This window comes from Diaporthe citri, assembly GCF_014595645.1.
Source record: "Diaporthe citri strain NFHF-8-4 chromosome Unknown scaffold_12, whole genome shotgun sequence".
Lineage (NCBI taxonomy): Eukaryota > Fungi > Ascomycota > Sordariomycetes > Diaporthales > Diaporthaceae > Diaporthe > Diaporthe citri.
In genome coordinates, this window is record NW_025064857.1 from 574112 (window position 1) to 601704 (window position 27593).

At 44.8% G+C, this 27593-nt stretch overlaps 9 protein-coding genes across 9 annotated transcripts; 5 read left to right on the plus strand and 4 right to left on the minus strand.

The window, feature by feature from the left end:
• Positions 1-974: 974 nt before the first annotated feature.
• On the minus strand, positions 975-3005 carry INS49_004453 (uncharacterized protein; the record flags this gene model as incomplete). Its single annotated transcript, XM_043165242.1, has 1 exon — positions 975-3005. One exon carries the CDS (start codon positions 3003-3005, stop codon positions 975-977), a length of 2031 nt encoding a protein of 676 aa, XP_043017957.1.
• A 1507-nt stretch (positions 3006-4512) lies between these two features.
• On the plus strand, positions 4513-5076 carry INS49_004454 (uncharacterized protein; the record flags this gene model as incomplete). Its single annotated transcript, XM_043165243.1, has 1 exon — positions 4513-5076. One exon carries the CDS (start codon positions 4513-4515, stop codon positions 5074-5076), a length of 564 nt encoding a protein of 187 aa, XP_043017958.1.
• A 6715-nt stretch (positions 5077-11791) lies between these two features.
• INS49_004455 (uncharacterized protein) lies at positions 11792-12592 on the plus strand (the record flags this gene model as incomplete). Its single annotated transcript, XM_043165244.1, has 3 exons — positions 11792-12023; positions 12163-12244; positions 12412-12592. The coding sequence occupies 3 exons, from the start codon at positions 11792-11794 to the stop codon at positions 12590-12592; spliced, it is 495 nt and encodes a 164-aa protein (XP_043017959.1).
• Positions 12593-13232: 640 nt separating this feature from the next.
• On the minus strand, positions 13233-14569 carry INS49_004456 (uncharacterized protein; the record flags this gene model as incomplete). The annotated part of the gene is made up of 4 exons (XM_043165245.1): positions 13233-13944; positions 14000-14262; positions 14363-14421; positions 14506-14569. 4 exons carry the CDS (start codon positions 14567-14569, stop codon positions 13233-13235), a joined length of 1098 nt encoding a protein of 365 aa, XP_043017960.1.
• Positions 14570-16913: 2344 nt separating this feature from the next.
• Positions 16914-17819, plus strand: INS49_004457 (uncharacterized protein; the record flags this gene model as incomplete). Its single annotated transcript, XM_043165246.1, has 1 exon — positions 16914-17819. One exon carries the CDS (start codon positions 16914-16916, stop codon positions 17817-17819), a length of 906 nt encoding a protein of 301 aa, XP_043017961.1.
• Positions 17820-18332: 513 nt separating this feature from the next.
• Positions 18333-20255, minus strand: INS49_004458 (uncharacterized protein; the record flags this gene model as incomplete). Its single annotated transcript, XM_043165247.1, has 3 exons — positions 18333-19528; positions 19687-19954; positions 20133-20255. 3 exons carry the CDS (start codon positions 20253-20255, stop codon positions 18333-18335), a joined length of 1587 nt encoding a protein of 528 aa, XP_043017962.1.
• Positions 20256-23196: 2941 nt separating this feature from the next.
• Positions 23197-24870, plus strand: INS49_004459 (uncharacterized protein; the record flags this gene model as incomplete). Its single annotated transcript, XM_043165248.1, has 7 exons — positions 23197-23392; positions 23494-23513; positions 23566-23599; positions 23663-23736; positions 23807-24183; positions 24239-24334; positions 24387-24870. The coding sequence occupies 7 exons, from the start codon at positions 23197-23199 to the stop codon at positions 24868-24870; spliced, it is 1281 nt and encodes a 426-aa protein (XP_043017963.1).
• Positions 24871-25809: 939 nt separating this feature from the next.
• Positions 25810-26411, plus strand: INS49_004460 (uncharacterized protein; the record flags this gene model as incomplete). Its single annotated transcript, XM_043165249.1, has 2 exons — positions 25810-25868; positions 25940-26411. 2 exons carry the CDS (start codon positions 25810-25812, stop codon positions 26409-26411), a joined length of 531 nt encoding a protein of 176 aa, XP_043017964.1.
• A 487-nt stretch (positions 26412-26898) lies between these two features.
• On the minus strand, positions 26899-27459 carry INS49_004461 (uncharacterized protein; the record flags this gene model as incomplete). The annotated part of the gene is made up of 1 exon (XM_043165250.1): positions 26899-27459. One exon carries the CDS (start codon positions 27457-27459, stop codon positions 26899-26901), a length of 561 nt encoding a protein of 186 aa, XP_043017965.1.
• Between the last annotated feature and the right edge of the window lie 134 nt (positions 27460-27593).

Here is a 27593-nt window from a genome sequence, read left to right on the forward strand (position 1 = left end):
GATGATCAGGTTGAAAATTCAAGAGGGGCACACCGAAGCTAGAATACTGTGCCGTTCAGTGAGGGTTGTGGCCTGTGAGTGGAAAACTCGGTTTCTATGCTCCTCTTTCCTACACAGTACTTCTGGACCCGAGGACAGGCATATCTCGCTTTTTTTGGTCAAGTGGTGTGGGCTTGTGTTGCATTCCGGCAGCCAACCACCAATAGCGTTAGATGGAACCATTGAGTATTCCCCGCTGTTTTCCTGTTGGCTGCACTGGTGTACATCTGGGAGAAGACAGACAGGGTTTGAATGTGCCCTTTGTGCTTGGCTTCTACAGCTCCACACTTGCGAAGTGTTGGTGGTTTCGAGTGGAGACCTCTCCGAACGTCTAAAAACTCCATCCGGGAGGGAGACCTGTAACTCCCCGCCGTGAACATTACCCAAACCCCATCAGCCGTCGCGAGAATTCTACGTGACTAGCAGATCACTGGATGATCTTCTCTCCGAATTGAGCCATGAAGCCGAGTTGAAGACCACGTGGCTACATCTAGATCTCGACAAGAGACGCCTGCACCTCGAGACTCGGGAAGGCGCCTGGGAGGGAGGTGCGAAGTACTAGAGTTGCTATTTGCATTGACTATTGAGCTTTGAGGCTCACAAAGTAAGCCCGTAGGGCTTGTGGAGTGATTCGTATAATAAATGTACAGTCACCTGTAGGGAACCCCTAATCCAAGTCTACTCAGCAGGGGAAGTGCAACGACGAGCCTCGATGCCGAATTTAAGGATAATATTGAAGGCAGGTGGAACATAACGTTAAAAGAAATCCGATGTAATTCAGTCCCAGTACTGAACACTGCCCCAGCACAACAACGAGTTCAGAAAGGGAGACACCAGTGGTGGGCATGTCCCATCTCAAAAATTATGAATGAGACTCAAGTCTTCTGTTGTTATGACTGGTCCAAATGCAAAGAACTGCAGCCAGGTTCCTATGCTCATTCGTCCAGAGACTCCCACAGCTCCTTCACGTATTCGCTCAGACATTTCTCGCACTTGCCACACTTCCCACACCCAGGAGGCACCCTTCTCCCTTTGTAAACGTCAAACACCCAATCCATAGTCTCATCTCTCCGCTCCCACCATGGTCCAGATCTCAGATCATACTTATCCGGCGCAGTAGGAAACTCATGTGAGTGCTTTGGCGGCGCGCGATTGGTCAGCGTATAAACATCAATCCCCGCCTCTTTAGCCACCTCAACAAGTCGCCTGAAGTAGACCTTGTCCGTCTTTGGTTCCTTAATCTCATGATAATGTTGTGACCTCCGAGTCTTGTACTGGCGCTCGATATCCTCGAGATAGACAGCTTTCAAATTTGGCAGAAATGACTCATAAGCAGTGGAAAGCTTGTCAAACTCTTCTTCGTCTGCCGAGTCCCACCCCTCCTTCCAGCGCCATGACTCAATGACATTGATCAAGGCGTCCTCCAGCCAGTCGAGGAACTTGCCTTGGCATCCTGGCATATAGCATTCATCGACTCTACCCCAGAACACGATCCTTTGAGTGGTTTCAGGGAATGCTGCTTCGCGAAACCACTTGACAAAGTATTTGCGGTTTTCTTCTTTTGTCCTCTCCTCGTTCTCCTCGTGGGAGAAATCAGATGTTGAGTAGAAGCAGTCCAGTTCCACATCCGAGATATTGATAGCCACCGTCTCCAGATTGTTCGAGTCGTTGAGCTCCTCGTTGCGGTAGACGGAACAGCGATACCCATGGATCTCATTCCAGTTGTATGGACCGTAGAACATCAGAGTATGCAAGGAACTGTCCTGCGCTTTGCAGAGACCATGAACGAGCTGGTCGGCGTCATCCATTCGGTCGCCGGAGTTACCGGCACGCAGCGTAAAGGTCTCAAGGGCGTGAGGGGCACGTGGAAGAGCGAAGCGAAAGGAATACGGCATGTCGCCACAGTCGTCAAGGAAGATGTGCTTGACCGTGGAAGAGTGCATAGGAATTAGAGTACGTGACTCGAAATTGGTCTGGTCGTCCCAGCTTGTGCGCCGCAGGTCGTTGTAATAGATCGAGGTCAGGCGAGGTAGGCGCATTAGAGTGGAGAAGATTTCCATAGACTTGTTCGTTCCGTCCAAATGACCTTGGTCGCTCTCTGTGTGCCGTGTCGTCATCCACGTGTCTGACTCGACGCCAACGGCAACGTTTTGGAGGTTGCAAAGACCAGGAGGCCAGTGGCTGCCATGCAGGATGCTGCCCTGGATCAGCCTTCTGAGCCAGCCAAGCGTGGACTTCTGCTTGTGCTCATGCGTGACGAATCTGACGTCCCTTAGTCTTGGGCAATACGCGATAAGAAGCGCCTTTAGGATGCCGTCGAGACCGTCTTCGAAATGCTCGCGGGCCTCAGTGTATATGTCATTTTCCTCGTCACCACCATCAGTCATCGCAACGAATTGATCCTCGATATCTTCGAGGTACTCCTCCAGCTCATCATCTTGCCATTTCCAGGAGGTGCTGCCAACATCAATGTCTTCTTCATGCAGAGGCTGGTCGAAATGAAGCGGTTTCCAGTCCAGCCAGCTTGTGCGATCATACCAGATCTCGATCGAACGAACATGCCAGGCGAGGATTGGGTCAGCGCGTCCAAAGACGCTGCGTAGCAATGTTGGGATGGTGACTGGAGAAATGTCTGATGCTACCCGGTACTTCTTGAAAGCTTCTTGGTGACGCTTCAAGACCCGGCTAGAGCAGTCTGCAAGTCTTTTGCAAGTGCACGCAAAGTCGAGTTGTGATTCATAGGGAATATCGTCGATGATATGTTGGATGAGCTCAATTGACAGAGCTGTAATGAAGCATCCGTAATGACTCGTCGTCGCTGAGCCCGATGTTGAGCCTTGCGGAAGTGTTGCGGTAGTATCCTGGCTTCCGGTGGGTGAAGCCATGACAGATTTCGGTGCTGTTGTATCCATACTTGTTGCAAAAGAGGTTGTTGGCAGTTCGAATGGCAGCGCAATGTCAAGCATTTTGGGGATGGCAACGGGACAGGATGGGCGCCTAGTAGACTACCACACCTGGTGCCTGAGTGGCTCAAGGCAGCCATCAGTACTTACCTAGGTAAGCCAAGCGCATCCATCAGGAGCCCCCGCCCCTGTCTCGTTTGTCGTCCAAACGCACGTGCCACTAAAGTTTGCAGATGGGCTCGGCTCGGGCAACCGGGCAGACTTGTCCGTCCAAGCCGTCTTTGCAGGAGGGTGGGGCAGAAACCACAGAGATTTGTGTTAGACTGTTCAACAGCCCTGGAGGATTAGCTTGCTTGGTGTATGCGTTAGTGAGCACATCCATTTCCCTGTCCATGGAACAAATACCTTACGTGCATTTTGGCAACTATTGCGGCTGGAGTCCGTGAGTACCAATAAGCTCTAATTTTCACAGTCATTGAACCTGGAATTCCACGTCCAACATTCAAGCTAGATCTTATCATATCCCATTTTTTCTCCATAAAGACCCCATTGATTGGCCTGTGAGTAAAGTTTTAAAGAGCGGATATTTGCATCCATCTAAACGGATAGTATATCCTTTACATATGCTATAGCTAATACACGGTTAATGTCCCACCAGCAAATTAATATAGCGTAACGTTAAGTTGCCCTTAGCAACATTAAAACACCTTAAGTAGCATATTAATCAGTATTCTTATTACCATTCTTATCACTCATATAGCTTTTTTTTATACTCTCTAAGGTATATGTTATTGCTATAATATTAGAAAAACAGGACTTAAGTGATTAAAAGTTATCTTTAATACTTAAAGGATTGTTCTTAATTAGCATTTAATTAATTTAATATGGCGTTAGCATAAGGTAATGAAGTTAACTTAGGTGGTGATGAAGGTTGCGTAGGGCATCGGTAGCTATAGCAGTAGAGGGCACTGTGAGGTTGCAGTTACGTGATATGAGGTACATTATGGATGTATCATCCGTTTTTATGGATGCGAATATCCCCTCTCATTCTCATTTCTTTTGTTCCTATTTTTGACAATTGGCTCTCGAGTGAATTAAGGGCGAGGCAGAGCACGGTGGTTCGATCCAGGACCACTGGCTTGCAATCGCAGAAGCCGCTCGAAACGGACATGGCAAGACGGTGGCTATACTCCTCGAACACACCGACACGGACCTCGCTGGGCTAGGAGAAGCTCTCCGTTGGGCAGCCAGCTATGGTGAAGGAGGAGCACTGGATCTTCTGATCTCAAAAGCGCAAGAGCTAGAACACTACCAATGGCCGCCGTTCATCCTTGATCGTGCCGTAGTGGCAGGCGTTGAGAATCTTGTATCAGCTTTTGTGGAAGCTGGCTACGATTTGGACGAGGAAAGCGGCACTGGTGAAGACCGCGCAGTTCATACCGCGATTAGGTACGGCCAGGACCGCGTGCTAAAGATCTTGCTTGACAGCGGTCGCGTGGATCTCGGACCCCAAGACTGTCTCGCACAATCGACCTTGGTTCTAGCAGTCAAGAATGGCAATACAGAATCGATGAAACACATGTTAGATGCAGGTGTCAGTCTCGACGACTTCGACGCGGCGACATATGTGCTCTTTGAGTCCGTCTGCTCGGCGAGTCATGGGGCCTTGAGAATGCTCATCGACGCCCAAGTCGTCTCCAAAACCCGCATCAGCAGCAAAGCCAGCATCACCTGCGGAGGACTTGCCTTTCCTCTTGAGATAGCTGCCGGGAAAGGCTATAGGACTTGTACTCGCATCCTTTTGGACAATGGCGCGGACCCCAACGCCGTCTCTGAAAATGGAACTGCTCTATATCACGCGATAACTGATGTGATAGATGAACCCACCATCCTCATGCTTCTGGAGAAGGGAGCGAACCCGAACCAGTTCGCGGCAGACGACCCCGCCTACGATGGTAAGGACATGTTGTTTGTGCGAGCCATTGGGACTGGCAAGAAGCTCTTGGTGGAGATGCTACTCAACTATGGTGCCAAGATCAACGTTGCAGACCCAAATCGCACCGAATACGACACACCTCTGTCATGGGCCATCAAGTGTGGCTTTGTTGACATCGTTACGTTGCTGCTGGAGTGAGGGGCAGACGCCATCCTAGTATCTGAAGAAAAGCCAGATTGCTGGTCACCACTGTATACTGCTGCATATTTCCGGTTGACCGACGTGATTGAGCGTCTGATCAAGCATGGCGCGAACATCCAGTGGACCAACAAAGCTAACGGTTGGTCAATTTTGCATGCGGCGTATGATTTAGCCGATACGTTGTCTACGCTCCTTCAAAACGGTGCGGATATCAACGCCACTGACGACGAGAATTGGACTGCACTTATGCTGGCGGCACGAAATTATCACTCACAGTCTGTCGAGCTTCTCTTGAAGCAGACGAACCCAAAAGCAGACCTAGAAGTGCTTTCGTCAGACGATCCCTCGGAGACAGCGCTTCTCTTTTGCTGAACATTCGGTCTCGCAGACATCGTGAAAATGCTTCTCGAAGGTGGTGCAGACATCAACCGCCAATCTAGCGACGGTCGATTCGCTCTCGGCCAGATCCTCAAACCAGATCTGATGCCGCCGGCTTGCGAGGACATCATCGAATTTATGCTCAGGCGGAGGCCAAACCTGGGCCTATGAGATAATCAGGGTTGTATGGTTTTACACAATATCAAATCTAATACACCCTTGTCTGTTGTCATGCGCCTGGTAGAAGAGGGTGCACCAGTAACACAATCAATGACGTTGGCTACAGCCCCCTCGCATGGGCCGTGAACTGTAGGAACTACAGCGTGTTGGAATATTCTAGATATCTAGGCTATTATTAATACGGGATATCCTTTTCCCCATATGTTTGCCATTATATAAAGGATAATAACTATAAATAAGGGCCTTCCCTCCCATAAAATAAATATTAACTAGCTTAATAAACTAAGCATCTAACGTTATTATTTCAAAGGTTATAAGCTTTAAAGCTAACCTAAAACGGCAACGCTAACCTAATATGGAAAACATACATTACATAATACCCCTAATTACTACCACTTCTTAAACTTTTTAAATAAAATAAGCTTTATACTTAAAAACATACTTTTTAATTAATTACTTAATTAAGCTAATTAATAAGCCCTTAATTAATTAAATTACCTTATTTAACGTTATAAATTAACTTTATCTCTTAACTAAAAGCTTATATATAAAAACCATATTTTCTCTACTTAAATACTTAATTATTTTTTTATTAATACTTAACCTATTTATATAATTTATATATTATTTAAAAGCCCTTATTAAGAATAATAAAAACATTTCTTTAAATTTTAAAAATTATACTAAATTAACATTAAAAATATAAATTTTAATAAATTTATAATAATTCTTAAACTCCCTTAAAAATACTTAATTATATCTTAGCTATCTTTAGTTTATAATATCTTAAAAATATATTATTTAAAAGCCTTTTTTCTTTTCTTTATAATTATATTACTTTAATACCTATATTTTTATTTTTTAATTTATTAAATTTATTTAAAATTTATTATATCTTTCTTTTTATTATCTTAATTATCTTAATAAATACTTTACTTATTTATCTTAAAATAATATTTTTTAATAAGTATAATATTTTATTTCTTAATAAAATGAAAAACTATATATATTAAAGTATTAAAATTTAAGCTTAGCTTAAAAAAGAAAATATTATTAAGAATAATTTTAAAAATCTTTTTTAAAGCTTATCTTTAGCTTAAAATAAAAAAGCCCTTATTAATATTAAACTTATATATAAATAAAAGCTTATTATATTTATAAAAAATATAAATATTACTTAAAAAGCATAAAATATATTTAAATCTTATTATAAACTCTTTAAGTTTATAAATTAATATTTATTTTATAAAGAATTTTTTAATATTAATTTTAATAATTTTAAAATTATAAAAAAATATATTAATAAGCTAAAGCTTTTTTTAAAGGATTTAAAAGCTAATAATATAATTCTTTTTAAATAAGTTATAATTAGCTAGATTTTTCATAGCTTAAACAATAAATATATTAATTTTATTTAAAATATAACTTAAAGTCTTAAAAAAGATTTAAATGCTTATATAATTAAATTTCTCTTCTTTAGCTTATTAAATAAAAGTAAAAGCAAATCCTTTAAATTATTTATAAAAGCTTTATATATAAAGGGTAAAAAAGATAAGAAAAAAATTATTATATACTTTAATTATAAAATAAAAAGCTATATTTAAGAAAATTGCTATTTCCTTTATTTAAATAAGGCATTTATTAATTAAAAAATAAATAAATAAAGAAAAGAAAAGAAAAAAACTATTCTTTTAAGGAAGAATATAAGCTAAGAAAAATAAAAGAAAATATAAGAGTAACTTTTAGCTTTATTAGCTAATATAAAGTTTTTTATAACTTTAAAAGGCATTTAAAAAGAATTTATAACCTATATAGCTATAAATAATTTAATAAAAAATATTAAATATAATAAGAATTTATTAAATCTTTTATAACTTTCTTTTAATAACTTAATGGAAATTAATATAAATAACCCCTTATATACCTTATATATATATATAATAACCATAATAGCTAATAATAAATTTATAAGAAATTAATAATATATAAATTTTATAAAAATAGCTATAAATATTATTATAAATATAATAAGTTTTTAAGATATTTATTTCTTTAATATTATATATATAATTAATAAAATTATAAAATAAGGTAATATAAGTATTATATTTATAAATAAAATAAAGGACTTAATAATTAAGTTTTTAGAAATAAATATTATAAAAAGATTTTTTAATATATATTATATGCCTTCTTTAAGTTTAAATATACTTAAATATAAATGCATAAGTAATAAAATTAAATTAAAATTAAAAAGAAATATTATTAAATTATACTTTTAAGAAATAAATAAGCTAATAATTTAAGAATATTAAAAAAATAGCTTATACTTTATAAGAATTAATATAATAAAATAAATAAATAAGCCTAAATATACTTCTTAAAAATATATATAACTTAATAAACTTTAAATATAAATAATAAAAATAAAGAAGAAATATATAAATAGCATTATAAATTAAGCTATATAAATATTTAAGCTTTGGCAATATTTCTTTAAAAATATAAAATAAATATATTAATAAATAAATCTATTTAAAAATATATAAATAATTATAAAGTATACTTAAAAGCTAAGCATATAATTAAAATAAATAAAACTAGCCTAAATAATTAAGTATATAATATACTTAAAAGAGTATATAGTAATGTAAGCAATTCCTTAAAATTTATATATAATAAATATAAATATTATATATTATTCCTTAATAAAAGAACTTAATATTTAAAAGTTTCTTTGCTTAAAAATAAAGATAAAGCATTAAAAGCTTTTAATAATTATAAAAATAAGATAAAAAATAAATATAATAAAAAAATAAAAGAATTCTTTATTAATAATAAAGGTAAATATATAAATAAAAGATTTAAAATCTTATTAAATAAATACTTTATAAATTATTATATAACGCCTTTATATATAAAAGAACTAAATAGCTTAATAAAAAGATTAAATTTAATTATAATAAATAAAGTAAAAAGCCTTTTATATATAATAAATTTACCTATATACCTATAAGGAAAAGTAATAAAATATGTTATATATTTATATAATATTATACCCTATAAAAACCTAGGGTATAAGTACCCTTATAAGGTAATAAATAAAAAAAAGCCTTATATAAATAACTTAAAAATATAAAGATTTATTATATATTTTTAGAATAATAATTATAAAATTAAATTAAAACTTAGAAATAAAAAGGGTATATTATTAAATATAATTCTAAAATTAAATATATATTAAATATAGGATATAAATAATAAAAAGCCTATATTAGTTTAAGATGTTTAAATATTAAAAGGGTAATATATAAATAATAATAATAATATTAATATTAATATTAATAATAATAATAATAATAAAAATAATAATAATAATATATATATATTCCTAGAATTGCAAAAATAAAGAGAAGAAAATAGGGAAGTAAATTCTCCTTTCATTTTAAATGAAATAATAGTTCAAGGGAATTTAAAAGACTATATATATATTATATAAAATATACTATTAAATAACTAAATATTTATATTAAATTCCTAAGAAAATATATTAAAATATTGCTTAACTATAGCTAATATTAATAAACCTTCTTCTTTAAAAGAGGTATTAAATAACTTAAAAAAACCCCTATGGATTAAATTTATGCTAAACGGAATACATAGTTTATAAGAATAAAATACTTATATAATAATGAATTTATTACCTAGCCGTATGGCTTTAAGGGGGAAATGGGTATATAAAAAGAAATTTATAAATAACCTAGCTATTATAAAGCTTAGTTGGATAGTAAATAATGAGAATAATATTAAATTTAAATTTAAATGGGTTATTTAGAGATATAATAAAAAATTAAGCATAAATTATTTAAAGACTTTTTCTATAGTTTGCCGCCTTAAGACTTATATTATGCTATTAATAATAGCAATAAATAAAGAATATTATATATATAGTTATAACGTTAAAAACGCGTTTTTATATTTTAATATTAATTTTAAAATATATATAAAATTACCTATATATATATATAATAAACCAAAATATAAAAATAAAGTTGCAAAACTAAACAAAGCTTTATATAGGTTAAAATAAATACTTATGCTTTGATATAAATACTTAAAAAATATATTAACTAAGCTAGGATTTATTATTTGCCTATATAATAAAAAGGTATTTATATACCTTAATAAATAAATTATATTTATATATTATATAAATAATATTATTATTATAAGACTTAATAATAATGATATAAATTTAATAATTAATAAATTATATAAGAATATAAAATTAATTTTTTAAGGAGATTTAATAAATTTCCTTAAAAGCAATATATATATAAATAAAAAAGATAAATAAATAATTATAAACTAAAATAAATATATAGATAAAATATTAAAAAGATTTAATATAAAAGAAAAGGTTGAAAAAAAGGAAATAATCCCTTAACTTATACTATATACCCTTAATAGAAAATTAAAAAAAATATATTAACTAAGTTAATAAAAATATTATAGAATTATATTAATAATAAATAGGGTTTATATTATATGCTAACTTAAAAATAAGGCTAGATTTAACCTATTTTATAAATGAATTAGCCAGATATATGGCAAACCCAGGACTAAAGCATATAAAAGAATTAAATAAAATATAGGGATATATATATAAATTCCTATATATATTTAAAGTATATAATTGCTCTGGAAATAATTTATAATTAATAAGCTATATAGATTTAAACTAGGGTAACGATATATTTACTAGAAAGAGCACCTTTAGTTATGTATTTAATTTATATAATATTAATAATAATAATAATAATAATAAAATAAACCCTATAAGCTGGAATTCTTAGCTATAAAAAATACTAGCACTTTTCTTTATAAAAGCAGAATATATAGCTTTAAGAAAAGCTATAAAAGAAGCTAAATATTTATATAATTTACTTAAATATTTATATAATTTACTTAAATATTTTAATAATAATTTAAATATTAGCTTTAATTTTAAGCCCCCTATTATATATATAGATAATAATGGAGCTAAGAAATTAGATAAAAATATCTTATTTCATAAAAGAATTAAATATATAAATATTGCATATTACTATATAAGAAAAGTAATAGAAAATAATAAAGTAATATTAAAATATATAGATTTTAAGCAAAATTTAGTAAACTAGCTTACAAAATTAATAAATAAATTATATTATAAAGAGTTTAAAGAAAAGTATAGTTTAATAGAAAAATAATATAAAAATATTAAGCCAGAAAATAAAGAGATTTTCCATTTATATTATAATATGCGTAAAATAAATTAAGGTGTTTACTCTTTAATAACTAGGATTAAGATTTCTTTCTTTATTTATAAAATATATAAATAGATAAAGTGAACTTAATTATATATATATATAATATTACCCTAAATACTGAAGGTTTTCCCTTAAAAGAAATAATTAAAATAATAAAGGTTTTTCCTGAAAAATAAGCGTTATTTATACGGCCTATATATACCATATATATATATAGTTATAATATACCTACACTGCGTTTATATACGTTTAATTTTACATAGAAATCGTATTTCCATAGTATATATAGTATAAATAAAATGACGTGTGACTTTAATGTGTAAAAATGCCGTAATATACTATAGTTATTATAAAATAATTAGTAAATCCCATATAAAACTATAATTTAATATATAATACCCTATTGGCTATAAGTTTAAGTTTAAGTAATAGCAAATTTTTAGGTTTTTTGCTTAAATATATAAATACTTAATAAGTGAGTTTTTCCCTTTTTATAAGGTTTTCTTACTATATAATTAAATATTCCTCTTTTATAAACTAAATCCCTTATATATAAAATAAAATAAAATAAATAAAAGGGAATTAATTTAAGGGGGGCTGTTAGAATATTCTAGATATTTAGGCTATTATTAATACGGGATATCCTTTTCCCCATATGTTTATTACTGTATGGAGGATAATAACTATAAATAGGGGCCTTCCCTCCCGTAGAATAGACGTTAGCTAGCCTAATAGACTAAGCATCCAACGCTATTATTTCAGACAGCGTGGCTCGATACCTGACAACTCTGAAGGGCGTACGATCTGACTTCTATCACCCATCATTCGGGAGCATATTACACATGGCTGCCGCAAAGTGCAAATTGGACATGGTGAGACAGCTCGTCCGGACCGGTGCCGACCACGGCATCGTGGACTCTGCGTTCGGCGAATCAGTGCTATACTCTGCTGTTGGACACGAACACGAACCGAGCGGACGAGAGATCATCGAATACCTCGTGGAGGAAGTCAGCGTCGACGACAACGCTCGCGGCGGCAAATGGATTTATCCTCTTCTGCGGGTGGTGGGTGAGCGTACGGGGGGGGGGGGGGGGGGGGGTGGGGAGGGAGCCTCTCCTGGGATACCTCCTCAAACACGGAGCCCACACAAACTCCGTGGACAGCCTTGGCCGGAACGCTGTACGTTGGTCTTATCGCGAGGCCGAAGTTCTAGAACCCGATCTTGACGCTCAGGGCCATGAGGAGGACCGCGAATCGCAGTACTACTCCCAAACGGCGGCTGGGAGGAATCGTGGGTATGATTGTGATGTTTGTCACACGGTATGATACCCCACCCTCCCTCGACAGGCTTTTATTGAGCATAAGGTCGCTGACGTAGAAGTGAACAGTGGATCGTTGGTCAAGTTTGGTATTGCCGGATATGCAGTGAACACTTGTGCTTCAAATGTATTCGACAAAGCAGGAAGATGCATGACCCAGAGCACACGTACACTGACTTGGATGAGTATGAAAAGGAGATCAGGGGAGGATCACCTGTGTCTGCTGACCAGTCTGAGTATGGAGGCGAGACCGGAAGTGAGAATGAAGAGCGAGACGAAGATGACAGCGAAAGCGAAGAGGAGGAAGAGGATGACAGTGAGTAGACGGGCAGCCAATTCTGTGGAGAATCGGCACACGCAAGCAGTCGAATCGTTACTATGGTTTCCCCCTATGTTCATGACTTCCGCCGCGAAATATAGTGAGGAGTTCACCATGTCTTGATTCTCAGACTTTCACTCGGCTAGGACTACCTTCTCGGTAGGAGCTTGCAAGTCGCCCAGACGAGTGCTATGACGAAAGTTAGGAAAATATTGTTGGGCCGGCAGTTTGGCGTTCGGTCGAGCGAAACTGCCGCCACATCCTCTGGCTGTGTCTCACGGTCTTCTGCCTGTCACAAAACGTTGAACTGTACCATGAGAAACAATGTTCAGGATGCGCTTGATATCGCAATAATTTACACATCAAAGTGCAGTCTCAAGGCTTGCTTATAGTCACACATGCTTGTTTTGTAGCACCTGACGTCCAACCGCAGTACCTCGATGGATCTGCCACAGGCGATAAGCCCCATTGATTTGCCGTACCCGAGCTCTACCACCATTGAACCAGGATGAACCACATCGACGCAAATCATACGGTGCTAATTGTTAAATTCTTGCCTTCTATCATATGCTGAACAAGGGTATCACTGGCACCACCCTTCTATTGCGCATGGTGTCTGACGGAACTCCACCATTATCTCGTTGCCTACTCGCTCTTCTTGCCATCACCACCACTGCCACTGCTACCTCCACTGCCACCGCGGACCATCTCACTCTTCACTTCCTCCTCCTCAGCAGCCGACTCCTCCTCATCGCCCTCGTCATCATCCCGCGCCGCGCCACGCTTCTGCTTCTCCTTCTCGAGGACCTTCTTGACGCGCTTCGAGTACGACAGGTCCTTCATCTCGTCCCAGTCGACGTCGTACTCGGCGGCGATGGTCTTGACCTCCCTGCGCAGGCCGTTGGCCTCGTTGACGAGCTGCTCCCAGCGGTGCATGTCGAAGCCGCGGGTCTCGTAGAGGGCGTTCTGGCGCTTGCTGACCGTGACGTTCATGGCGGCCTTGTAGGACAGGTCGCGGCTGATGTACATGAACCACAGGTAGCCGCCCATGATGGTGGTCAGGCCGACGAGGTACGTCACCGGCTCGACCAGGTCCCAGCCCCACTCGGTCTGAAAGGTAACATAGTACACGACGCCCCACCAGCCCGCGAGGGCGGCGAACCCGCCCTGGGCCAGGCGGTGGGCGGAGCGGTGGGCGACCTCGTCGCACTCGCGCTTGATCCCCGCTAGCTCCTCGATCTGGCGCGACATGCGCCGCAGCCGCATGCGCATGTAGTAGGTCCGGTCGTTGAAGCTCGGCACCGAGACGCGCATCTCGAGGTTGTAGCCCTCGACCTCGATGGCGAACTCGCGGCCCCTTGCCGCGTCGCGGATGAAGTCGCCCATCGGTGCTGCTGCTCCACCGCACCCACGCCTTGTCCTTGTCGGCGTGCGTGTCCTCGGCCTCGTGGCCTAGCCCCGAGTAGGATGCCACGTGCGGGTGCTCGGGGGTATCTTCTTCGCCATCGTCGTCGTGTGCTTTATCCTTTGCGCGGGCCTCTTTGCGGGTGGTGGGGCGGTTCTCGGACGCTGCCGAGTCTTCGGCGCGGAAGTAGATGTTGGGGATCTTCTCCTTGCCGTCCTCCACGACGGGAGGGAGCTCGGCCTGGATCAGTCGCTCGACGTAGGACAGGGGCTGTTGAGGGTGGATCAGCAGGGCGAGTGGTTGGATGCTGTCATTAATTGAAATGGCGCGGCCATAGTCCCTTGGTATTGTTTTCCTTGTCTTTCTCGACGCGTATGGGAAGGGGGACGATGAGCTTTAGGAGTCGTGTCGGAGTTGTCAAGAGCTTGCCTGTGGATCGCGAGGCTTGTTAGTGCGTTGTACTGGGGACTGGCGACTGGGAGTTTGCGAGTTGTCCTCGAGCTGGACACTCACCTCTCTTGTTCTGATTGGCGTCTGGGTCTTGATCGGCTGGGGGCTTGTCTGCGTCTTCTCGCATCCATGGCCGCTTGACTTGCTTCTCTTTGACCCTGACTTCCTGCTCGTCTGGTTCTAGGCCTTTGGGATTTGAGGACTGTGGCCGTTCGGCAGATACGTCTCTTCGTGTTACTGGAGAGTGGCTGAAAGGCCGACTGCTAATGAGGCTAGTGCGACATGTTGGAACTCTTTGTGATCCCCATGTGGTGCGGAGGGAAGTTGAGATGCAGGTCGAGGTTGAGGCCGAGGTTGAAGTCGCAAAAGGTCTTGATGAGGCAAGCCTGCCCAACTGGCACGGCAGTCGTCGCAAAGCAGAGGTCATCTCGGGTTCAAAGACCACGGTGTCGCAGTCACTTGAGCCTTGCAGGTCCCTTCATCATGGGAATCCGAAGTGTAATAAGGCCAAGGGGCTCGGCTGGCGTCTTGAACGTCGCAAGCTTTCCAAGCTTTAGGAGGGTCCGCCCCGGGGACGCTCTCGTTACGGTGACGTCACGCTCGCGTCCTTGCGCGACGCCAAACAAAGCAGAGGCCTCACTCAATCAGGACGTCAGCTGCTCCACTCCGTCATCTAACCCCGGCGCCTATTTCATCACCGAGAATCGCATCCACGTGGCTGTTGGCAGCAAGCGCCAGATAACATTGCAAGGGTGGGAGATCCTATTTTCGGCTCTTTCTGGACCTCTTCACCTCGTCTGCTATCCCCATATGCTCGTGCACCTATACATTTAATCACCAACATGCCCAAGCCTTGGTCAATCGTATGGTTCATATCACCACTTGAGATCATGTGGAGTTTTGTCATACAAAGATAAGAGGTCCTTGAATGAGACCTCTATGTGTCCGATACCCTGGATGCTCATCTTGGTAGTCACACTAGACGATGTTCTCATCTTGGTACTCACACTAGACGATGTTCTCATTGGTGCACCCTGAAGCCGACAACAGCTCCCACGAGACTCCCACTGCTGGAGTGTACACACCATTCCTAATGCTGCAGTCGGTACTAGGGAGGGTACTCAACCTGTCTGTGAGCCTATTTTGATACATCAGTTAATCACACAACCACGACACAGATGCCGTATTTTAAAGTGAGCCTACTCATGCTGAAAAGATCTTATGCAAAGTGTCGGAATCATACATATCACGATATATTCATTTTCAAGTGGTGACATACACATTATCCCTACTCTCAGGGTCAGGGTATCTAGGTAATTCCCTCCCAGGAGCATCCTCGAGTCGTAACAATAGTCTCGATCCGAGTCAAGACCCGCAACGGCTTCGCATAAAATATCCGAAGATCCGGGCTGAATAGTGAAGGCCGAGCCAGAAAAAACTATCGCGAACACTGAGGGATACTTTAAGACGCAGTTTTCGACAATCTATTCCTATCGAGTGTAAAGTGGTGGAGACAATCTGATGAGTGATAATTGTGCTGCTCGCATGTCCTTTAGTCCAGGGCCTCCGCAGGTGCTACTTGCGCTTGGTAGTACAAGCCCACAACAATCCCCTCGGAGTTTCGGGTACGTTACCCGAGAATGTATGAGCACTTCTGAATATCCCGCAGCCTATCACCCAGTCGCATCTATATATCCGTCTCCGTGATTTTAAGTCGGAGGAGGTTGAAGGATTTCGGATGCTGTGGTGCCTTTCTCGATTTTACCAGTATGATAACAACAATACTCCCTCCCAATCTCTTTTTAGGAGTAGCCACGGCTGTATTAGCGCTGTTCTTGGTCAATAGGGCTTTCCATCGACGACCTAAGCTACCTCTCCCACCTGGGCCAAAGCCATGGCCAATACTTGGAAACATTACAGATATGCCTCCCGGAGGCCAAGGAGAATGTAAGCATTGGCTCAGGCACATGGATATTTACGGTCCTATAAGCTCCGTCACTGCCCTAGGACAGACTATCATCATCCTTCACGACAAGCAAGCAGCCTCGGAGCTCATGGAGAAGCGGGCAACAACTCATTCCGGGAGACCAACCGCGACGTTCGCGATGGAAATGTGAGCCCGTGTTTTCCGTTGAGCCTAGTCCAACTATGAGATTTCTTTCACAATTGCCAGCGGTGGCTAACAATCTGGCCTGACAGGTGCGGCCTTGACCAAGTCCTGGCCAGCCGGCAGCCTGGACCGACACTAAACCTGTATCGCAAGCTTGCGATCTCACAGCTAGGCTCTCAGCCGGCTATGACGAAATTCGCCGAGCTACAGGAAGTGGAAATCGGAACGTTTCTAGCGCGCCTACTTGGCAGTTCCGGTGCTGAACTCGATGGCGACATCAAAAGGTAGGGAACGGAGCACTTTATCACATCTCATTTCATCGTCCAAGCCCGCAGGAATGTAGGCTGACGCCGCTAATAGTATGATCGGGTCAATGTTGCTGAAGATGATTTATGGCTACCGTGTCGAGACAGAAAGGCCCGACCCCCTTGTCGCAATCAATGATCGCCTAGTAGAGATCTTTGCGTCCGTGACCCTCCCAGGGGCATGGCTCGTCGACATAGTCCAGTGGTTGAAGTACATTCCAGACTGGATGCCTGCGGCCGGCTTCAAATTGGTGGCGCGCAAGGCACGACTGGTGATCATGGCATCTGCGGAAGTACCATTCCGATTCGCAAAACAACGCGCATCAGAAACGGAAGATGATACGACCTGGTCAGAGCCATCCATCGTCGGTGAGCTTCTGCGTACAAGACAAGACGACAATAGAATCAGTGACGATGATATCCAATGGACAACCGCATCCCTATATGGCGCCGGCGTCGACACAACCGGATCAACACTTCGGGCCTTCTTCCTGGCCATGTCGGTATTCCCCGACGTGCAGAAGAGAGCTCAGCAAGAGATCGACGATGTAGTGGGACGATCGAGGCTGCCTCGACTCGAGGATCGCACCAACCTGCTTTATATCAACGCCGTGGTCAAAGAATCACTCCGCTGGTTGCCATCGGCGCCCTTAGGTGTACCTCGCGCCGCGCAGGCAGACGACGAGCTGCGTGGGTTCCGTATCCCCAAGGGCGCAATACTACTGCCTTCGACGTGGTGGTTCACGCGCGACCCTGCCGTGTACCACGAACCAGAACAGTTCATGCCTGAGAGGTTCCTCGCCCCATTCGAGGAACCCGACCCCGCCGGCTTCGTGTTCGGTTTTGGCCGTCGGATTTGCCCCGGGCGGCGCCTCGCGGAATCCGAGTCCACCCTCTTTTTGGCGATGGCAAAGGTCCTCGCCACGTTTGACATGACCAAGGGCCGAGATGCCCAGGGATGAGAGATCGAGCCTGAGATTGGCATCGGCCCTGGCGCGGTTGCCGGCCCTCTGCCATTTTCTGTTACTGTCGAGCCGCGGGACAAGAATGCCGTGCAGCTTGTACGGTCAGTCGAGAAAAAAGGTCCTGTTGGAGAAGGTGATGCAAAGTATCTCGATCAAAGTATTACTAGTATGCAATTCATCAATTAGGAGCAGACGCAGCTTGTATGATTGGAGATCTGATACGTATGGTCAAAGCTGAGGGACTCGGATATGAGGATGAAAATGTGACAAACATGAAGATCAAAGCCTGGCAGAGTCAATATTAGACCAGTACAACTCTTGGATGCTTGCACTTCTGAGCACCTGAGCTGTCAAACAAGTCAATGAATACTCGACAGTACACATTGGGCAGCACATTTTGATCTGGTTGTCCAAATGACTCTTCGTTTTTTAGGATGTATCATTTATTCATCTGTATCTATAGAACTATAAAGCTTCAATTTCAATGACAGTGGTCCTGACCAGATGCCATTACTCCGAGCCTAGCCAGTCCACCCCCTGCGGAATCTTGAATCCCGACGTCCTCAGCCTCTGGAAGACACCATCAGGGTCGTACTTGGCCGAGGCAGCCTGCAGACTGGCAATATTCTCAGGCCCGACCGAAGCAAGCGGGTCCTGGTCAGGCGACGCGTAGTTAAGATAGTGCCACCCCCAACCGACGCCAAGCTGATCCGCATACGCAGCAACGGAATCGGTCCAGTTCTTCATGATGGGCGCGGCGTTGGCCTCGTTCTCGGCGCCGTTAACCGCCAGCGTCGCAAGGAACATGATGCCGTCGCCGCCGTCCATCCAGTAGTCCAGCCCCATGGCGTTCCCGCCCTTCTCGGCGCCGTGCCGCGCGATGACGTTGTTGAGCGGCTGGAACATGCACAGCGTGTTGAAGCCGCTGTCGGGCGTCATGGTGGCGTTGAGCTGGGCCACCGCGAACTCGTGCGCCGCCACCGCGAACCGCATCACGCGCGCGTCGTTGCCGAACCCCAGCGTGCGCCAGTCGTTGCGGAACCCGGCGGGTTGCCCCGCGCCCAGCTCGTTGGTGATGACGGTCAGGTCCGCGCGCCGCAGCGTGTTGGAGGTGATGCCGCTGACGTTGAGGTACACCTCCGCCGCGGGCGGGTTCTCGATCCCCAGGGTGTTCTCCAGCGCCGCGTTGAGGACCATGCCGCCCAGGGCGGGCAGGTACGCCCAGTACAGGATGGAGCTGGTGTTGCGGTCGCCCGCCGCCGCCTCGGTGAAGCTCACCATGGCGTCGATGAGGGCGTCGCCCGCGCTGAGGTCGTAGATGAGGATGCCGCCCCAGATCGCTGGGTCTTTGGCGTTGGGGAACTCGATGGCGTACATATCGAACCGCGTGACTACGCCGAAGTTGCCAGAGCCGCCCTTGAGCGCGGAGAAGAGGTCCGAGTTCTCGTCGGCGTTGGCGTTGACCACGCACCCGTCGGCGAGGACGACCTCGAAATTGGCCACCGTGTCACAGGCCATGCCGTGCGAGGCCGCGTAGAAGCTGTTGCCGCCGCCGCTCAGAAATCCGCCCACGCCTACCGTGCCGGCGCGCCCGCCTGCGACGGTGACACCCTGTGGTGAGAGGGTGTCGTAGACCTCTTGCCAGTGGCTGCCGGGTTGCACCGAGGCAATCTTGGTGGCGGCATCATACGTGGTCGTGTTGAGGTCTGTTCGTCGGCAGCAGAGTCAGTCATCGTGGCAGTCGAGTCGTGAGACTGCACTCCAAGCATTGCGTGTCATGCTCCTTCCGAATCATGAGGCCACGACTCAACGGGCGGGGACATGGTGCAGTTGGTCTGACTGAAAGCTGTTCGGGCTTACTTACAGCCCAAATCGATGGTTACGCCGTCCGCCACACTGTTGGACAGGGCGAAGAAGCCATGGCCACCACCACGGATTCCGAAGGGACAGTCATTGGCGGCGAGCGTCTTCACGATAGAAGAGACATCTTTTGCCGCCTCCGGCTGGGCTACACACCATGGATCCAAGGCCGCGCTCACGGACCAGTACGTTGACATGCGGTCCGAGTATAGTGTCGTATTAGGATAGTAGATCTTGGCCTGCAGGCCTCGCTGGGAGGCAAGTGCCGAGCACTATCCACGTGGTCGTCAAATTAGCCGGGCAGTCTGTGCGAAACATGGTGTTGTTGGTGAAGGTGTGAACATAAACTCAAACTTGTAGCAAGCTTCAGCTAAGCAGCATTGGACGATGCATGTAATGGCAGACACAAGTTCAAGCGGACATGGAAGAGACTTGAGTGAGTGCACTTACACAAGTCTCCGCTGGAGACGTGGCACAAACTGGTGACACCAGCGACGCCAGAGTCAGGGCACCACACATGGCCGCCGTCTTCTTCGCGTGGCGGCCCACGGCATCAAGCTGTAACGAAGTCATTATTGTGTGCGAACGAGTGTGGTTGCTAAGAGCGAGTGGCTGAGGCACGAAGGGAACGTCTCGGTACCTCTGGATATTGCCTCTTGGACGTCCACGGACCAGAGTGCGGCTTGCTTTAGTTATGTGTTGTGAACCTCAAACCTAGGTGGATGGATCCATCCGGAGGGGATACCTTAAAATCGTTAGCCTGGCTGGAATCGGTCCTGCAGGCGGTCCCACCGGAGAGTGGTGAGGGTGTTCAGAGGAGAACTTGTGCAACCCACGGAGTCCGGCATGTCTGCCCGGGATGAAAGCTCGTCACTTGCCGAGGGACAAGACCCCGGGCTGCTTGAATAGTATGTGGTCTGCTCCGAGTCAGTTGTTGAACGAATGCGTGCTCCTGCTGCACAGCAGCATGACTAGACCATGCAGGGGGGTCAAGTGACCGCGAAATGAGCCCGTCATAGGCTTCCGGTTCGCTGCTACACTTGAAAAAACATATCAACAATACCGCTGGCTTGCTACGGATGAACGAGGGTGCCTTGCCAGACATGAGACTGGTCAAGAGCTCGGCAGAGCAGAAGCAAGACCCAGCAGTTCAAATGATAATCCAAGCATTGTCAACGATCGAGGGTTGCCCGTTGTAGAAGCTGCTGGAGCTAGTCCCGCTAAGAATGATAGTCTCTTGGATTTCGCTATCCTAGCCTAGGATTAGGGGAAATTGGCCGGCTGTCCCCGTCCTCAGATCCATATCCAATTAGATCAAGGCTCAGAGTTCAAGGGACGCGTTTTACTCGAACCTTATCCGTTTAGCTTCCATTGCCCGACCCGCTCCGCGCGCCATCCCAAAGGCCGCCACTGGCTTTCAGTTGAAATGGTCGGATCCTCCGCACGGGCTGAACGTTCGTGGTTAGGCTTCGATCCCAAGCTGAGCTCAGGATTTTAAGGTGCAAACGGAGAGGCTGTTCGACCTATCGACAAAATACAGCCTTGGCAGCATTTTGTGGGCAAAACGAGAAAATGGCAAACCTCGGCCAAGCGCAGTCTATTTAACCTAACGGGTCGCCCCTCACAGCGGTCCCGCAGGCGAGTTAACTGTGTGGATTCCGGTCTCTGATCTTCGATCCCGCATCTCCACCAGCGGATGAGCCTTTCCAGATCGAGGTCAATGTACCGGTGAACTAGACTGCCCTATCACCCCATGCCCATCCAGCCAGGCAGAGAATGCCGACGGGGAGGATTCACCCCCAAGGCTTCATGCGTATCAGAAGGTCTCGCCTTCGGAGTTTCTGCTATTCCATACCCAGCCTCTCGGTTGCGGCCAAGTTTTCTAGAACGAGCCTAGAAGACAGGCGTGGCTGCAGCTTAGGTGATCGGAAACGGCCACGGCTGAAACCTTAAGGGCTAGATGATGGATTCTTAACGCCGCAATGTTCTAAAGTAGTCTACAAAGTAACTTCCGTGCCAAGGCGCTACCGAAGCTTACCGAGAAGTTACTTATGGGGGAGGATTCACCTTAAAGCCTTAAAAAGTTAAAACACTAGCTAGTATTATGCATAACGCTATTAATTAAGCGTTTTAAAAACGATATTTTTGTAAAATTTTAGCGTTTTAAAGTGGAAAATTAGTGTAAATTATTGTTAAAAAAATTATAACATAAATAAAGATTATAATAGGTCTTAAGGTACTTTTTAAACCGCGTTTAAAGACTAAATGCACCTTATAGTTAAAATTTAATTCCAAATTAAGTATAGCGCCGCGATATGCTTTAGAACACTGCGGCGTTTTGAAATCCGTGATCTGGGCCTAAATAATTATCTACACGTGTACCACGGCCGGACCTGGAGCTTGAATGGAGATCCCCGCTACTTTCTGGGCCCAGACTTATCGCTTTACTCTCTTCGGTCTCGATCCCTTTCGTTATCGTTGACCACAGCTCGCCGTTGGCTGAAGTGAGCAGCTGATCAGGGTATGCCCACGTTTTTGACACAGAGTCAGTCTCTTGTGTCTGCATGGATGAAAGGTGGTAAAGATCTAGAAGAGGGACATGATCATGACGAGAAGGTTTCGCAGTGCCGATCCTGCTTGATGAGACGACAAGCACTCTGTAGCGACGGAACCTGCTCTCCGAGATGAACGTATGTCACAGCTTCTAAAAGGAAGAAGAGCCCACGTGTCAAGGCCTGGGCTGCCTGGATGAGTATCCCGTGTGAACTTTCGTCTGTAGGATGTGATCTGGTTTCAGGATCCAGAGACCAAGGGGACTTGAATAAGTCTTCCGTATGCATCCCGGCCTTTCCATCTATCAAGCCGCGCGAACAGACTAGGGCTGACCGGGACTTTAAGTTTATTCGTGCGATTTGTACCGACTCAACCGAGACAATCACTTGGCATGTGCAGGACCGCAACCAGGCGAGAGCGCCCCTCTCTACCACCCTCATGGACTTAAAGCTGCACGAGGGCGTGAGTATTCCTCGCGAGGAGGCGATGTTGCCCTACGGTGCCCGCCACCTGCGGGCCACGTATGATAAAGGGAAGGTGTGGACACTGCCTGGTTCGTCAACATGCTTGTCCCGCAGTCGCCAGTTGCGTTCCTGCCAGAGGTGCCTCCTCGTCCTTCTGAGACGTGCAACGGTTCACAAGCCTCCAAGTCTTAAGCGCGCGTGTCAGCTCCCTTGCAACGGTCACCCAGCCTTTGCCGCAGTTTAACTATGCGCTCGTCCTCGGCGTAGCCTTACCACGTTCCGTCATTGATCAACAAAAAGGGGCCGAGCCTGCGGGTCCACTCAGATCCCTTTTCCCGCCTCACTTACTACAACTTCTTTTTATTTAGTTGGCCCTGTAGATATCGGTGCCGCCACTTCTCATTGCTTGGTCGGCCCGCGTTCTTTTGATCACTGCCTTTGCTGAACTGGGCTTTGACCTCCGGCCTGTTGGAAACCAAGACCTCGAGATCGTCGCCATGTCTGTCGTTGACGGGGTATTGGTCCTCGTACCGCCACCGCCGGGTTATGTCGTCAACTTTGATAATCCTCAGCGGCAAGCTGATGTCCCTACATACTGGCTGGCTGGGATCGGCCTTATTTTTGCAATGCTCTTTACGGCCCAAAGGGTGTACGTGAAGTCCGTTGTGGTCAAGAGGTTCCAGCTCGATGATTGTACGTACATGTGACATACCCAAGTACACCAATAGTTGACAACCGCGACTACTGTTCTATCTTCTGCTATAATGTCTTATTGCTGACATGTCACTGGATAGTGCTCCTCTTCCTTGCCTGGGTAAGCTTCATTAAGGTCTCTCCCATAAGCGACTCGCGTCTTACAAGAACAGGTCACTTCGATAGCAACCCAGTTCTTAGTCTTGTGTAAGCATTGACCGTAATCTTTTTCTTTGGATGGATGGCATCTGATAGATGTCATGGCTACAGATATGTTCGCTTCGGGTATTGGCGGAGTACACTCCTGGGAAATACCGCTTGTGAAATTCAACAAATACCTTCTCGTAAGCTGGGGCGACCGTGAGACGCAAGCGAGCGGTTGAGAGCAGATTCACTAAGCATTCTGAATCGCAGGTCGTATATATTGCAGCCTGGATCTACGTTCTCAGCGGAAGTTTCGCCAAGATAGCACTTCTGGTCTTCTACCTGCGACTTTCGCCACAGCAGTGGTTCCGCTACTCAGTCTTTGCGACGCTCGCTCTTATCTTCGGCTACACAACGGGGATATTCTTCAGTCTGATCTTCGCATGCGATCCTATCGAGCGTAGCTTCGACATCACAATAACCACCGGCTCTTGTATCAACTCAGCCGCACTCTACATCGCGACTGCGGCCGCGAACATCACCTCCGACGTGATCCTTTTCATTCTGCCCATTCCGATGGTGGTGAAATTACAGGTGCCGCTCAAGCAAAAGATAGGTCTGATGTTCATCTTTGGTATTGGTTCCATGTGAGTTAATACTTGAATAATATTGGGGGCGATTTCGAATCCTGACATGCGACAGAACCATCGTCACCTCGATACTGAGAGCGGCTGTCCTCCCATCACTATTGACCTCCACCGACCCCACATGGGACGTATCTTATGCCAGCTTGCTCATGTATGTTAGACCAACCCTCGAGTCTATGCCACCCAAAATAACCCTTGCACAGCGTAGTCGAGGCGAATCTGATCATCGTGTGCGGCATGCTTCCCACCCTCCGAAAGTTCATCCTCTCCGTGGCACCAAGGCTCATCGACGGAAGCACCTATGGGCGCAGCAAAGGCGGCATGACACCCAAGACGTTAGGCCGGTCCGGACTCGTCACATACGGCTCGACACCTTCCAAGGGCCTGTCCCGCCAACGCGACGGCTATGCCAAGTTTGGCTACGGCAGCGACGACTACGCGATGGAGCCTATCTCTGTGCCTGTCACGCGTGGTGCGGCGATGGACGGTCTGAAAAAGAGCGAGGTTACGGCAACGGTTGTGGCTGGGAATCGTTTAAGCGACTGGGACGACGATGGCAGACCGCTGGACACACCCGCAAGCATGGAGAGTCAGTTGCCGATCATGGGTGGGAGGAGCCAGGGGATTCGGACTACCACCAAGATCGAGGTATCCTACGAGGGCGAGGCGCCTGGTAGGGCTTTCTAAGCGTCGTGTGGTAATGTTTCAATCTTTCCAAGCGCTGCTCTTGTTTGGAAACGCTAGTCCCCCTCAAAAAAAAAAAAAAAAAAAAAAAAAAAGCAGAAGCATCGGAATGTACATATTCATCTTTTGGAACAAGCAAACTGCCTCGGAAAATGTGTAACTATCAAAATGTGTATCTCAACCACGCCAGCGAACGTCTACCTACGGTAGCGTAACTGTAGGGCCGTCCACATGAACACCTGACCAAACTAGCACCAATCAAGTTTCAAAAGTCAAGATGAGCTTCTGTATCGCCAGTATATCGTGCAGTCAGGGAGTCAATACATTTTTCGTGGTTCTGGGTCGAGTGATCTTTCTCGCTGCGCTTTATCCCGGCTAAGATCGATTAGATCTCCATGGCGCACCATCCGTCAACTGGGCCCGGCCTCTTAGTACAATAGACATTAGAGAAATCCTGATACATACGGCCAGAATTTAGGTATGTTCCAAACGAAATTTTGTTTTTCTTTCTCCATAACCTGGTTCAATTTTCTTTGATCAATCATTGAACAACAACATATTCTTTCAACGTCTCAAAATCATTCTCAAATGGATAACCCAACGACAGATATTCCTCACCATAATGACTATACCGATTGCGTGGGCTCCGTGAATCAGACCCTTGGTCTTGAGGCCCATCGTTGTATAGTGGCCGTTTGCCGTTTTGCTCGTCCGTATACATGGATTTCCGCGGGCAACGCCGACCCAAAAGAGATCAGAGCCCTCGACGCCCAAGACCTGGACGTTCGCTGCCCACTCGACAACGGCAGAATTGATATCACGGCAGCATTTAAAAGTGAGGACCTTGGCGCACTTTCGCTTCCAGTGGAGCTGGTGTGGGGGATCATCAAGCACTTGGACATTCGCTCCCTGACCACGTTCCGGCGCGTGTCTAAACGCGCCATGCACATGGTCGACAGAACCTTTGAGTACCGGGAGATCATGAACCGTGCGCCGCAGATGTAAGTGCATGAAGGATCCCACTGACTGCATTGGCATGGAAAACTGGCTAATTGACATGGTCCACCTGCAGCATCCGGGGCGCCCTGACACTTGAGGCAAACAGCTTCACCCTCAACGACGCCTACATCACACTCTCGGACGAGGCCTGCGCGACCTGTCGGCAACGCGGAGGCTTCATCTACCTGATCACGTGCGAGCGTGTCTGCTCGCTGTGCCTGATCGAGGTCCCCAGGTGGAAGCCACGAGTAAGCGTGCAGAGGGATTGGAATCTGTTCGGGGCGCCGTACCCGCATCCCAAGTTGACGCCATCTGCAATCGGCAGACCAGGGGTATATGGGACGGCTGGAGGCTATCAGCGTCCCTTTGGAGCGATTAGGACAATGCGCAACTTCTGGATTGTGAAGAATGCTCCTTCACGATTCTGGGATGCAAAGCACTGCGACCGCGTGCGCCAAGCTCGTGGGATTCAGTCCTTCAAGGGTAGTGTTTGGTACGCCTCGCAGCTTTTTGTTTCCGTCAGCGTCCCGTTGGTGGACCGCTAGAGGCGTGACATCGGCGATGGCGATTGCTTTAAGTGATATTCACAAGGCCGGACGTCAATACCGGACCATTTGTGGCACGAGGAGAGATGGAAAATGTATCGTGGACTGCGAACAGCACAGAAGAGCTACATCGTATGCCGTCACCGCAATCACTGTTCAGGGTGACAGCCAGTTCAATACAGTTTCAATCTGAGAAATTAAAACCTACTACTTATTAGAATAATCGAGAACGGAAACAGTTTGTAGTTGTGTCAGAGCAATTTCTATTCCGTTCAGCCAGCATGGTGATTCCAAAGCTGCGCCCCTGACATCACTCATAAACGCCACCCGTGTTCTTGGCCTTGCATTGCTCATTCAGTCTGAAATCATCTATGATGGACTGGACATGGATCTCCTCACATCACATCGATTATCCCCAAAAAAAACCAAAAAACCATTAACCCAATTCTTGCCATCCCTTTGAAAACGCCTTTGAAGTATTCCGCCGTCACTGTTGGGACCAACCGCCGGAGCCCTGGCCATCTTGCCGGTAGTGCCCCTCATCACCTCTCTGATTGTGCCCTTGGACATGACCGTGACTTGGCCCCTCGCCAAAGTCATCCAAGTCGAGCTCCTGTGGCATCGCACTAAGGTCCATTCCGGGATCTAAGTATACCCCAGAGGGTTCGTGAGGATGTCCACCCTGACCATCAGAATAACCCGTTCCAGCACCTGTAACGAGCGCGGTTTCTTGCTCCTTCTTCTTCCTCCGTCGCTCATCATCGCGATTCCACTGATCTTGGAGTGACTTCGTCAGGTGCTCTGCCACATCTCTGTAATAGTTGGCGTCGTCATCGGCTTTCTTGCGGGCGCAGTCGCCACATGGTTTGTGCTTCTTTGACCTCTCAGACCCAGGAACCTTCACCTGGTCCCGGCGCCCACACGAACCAAACTCTTGTTCAGCTTCGACAAACGGGCACTTGCGCCTCTTCTCATGGCCTTGATATTCGATGATGTTGGGACAACCCTGTGTAGAGCACAACAAGTCCTTTGTCTCCAAGATACACATGATTGGTATGATGCCAGGTAAGATATCTTGAATGTAATGAGATTTCTTTGAGAAGAGTGTGTGCTTCTGTCAATAGAAGCCGTGTTACGCTCGGATCTGTATCTGGGATTTGTTATGGGTTCTGCGTGTGCGCG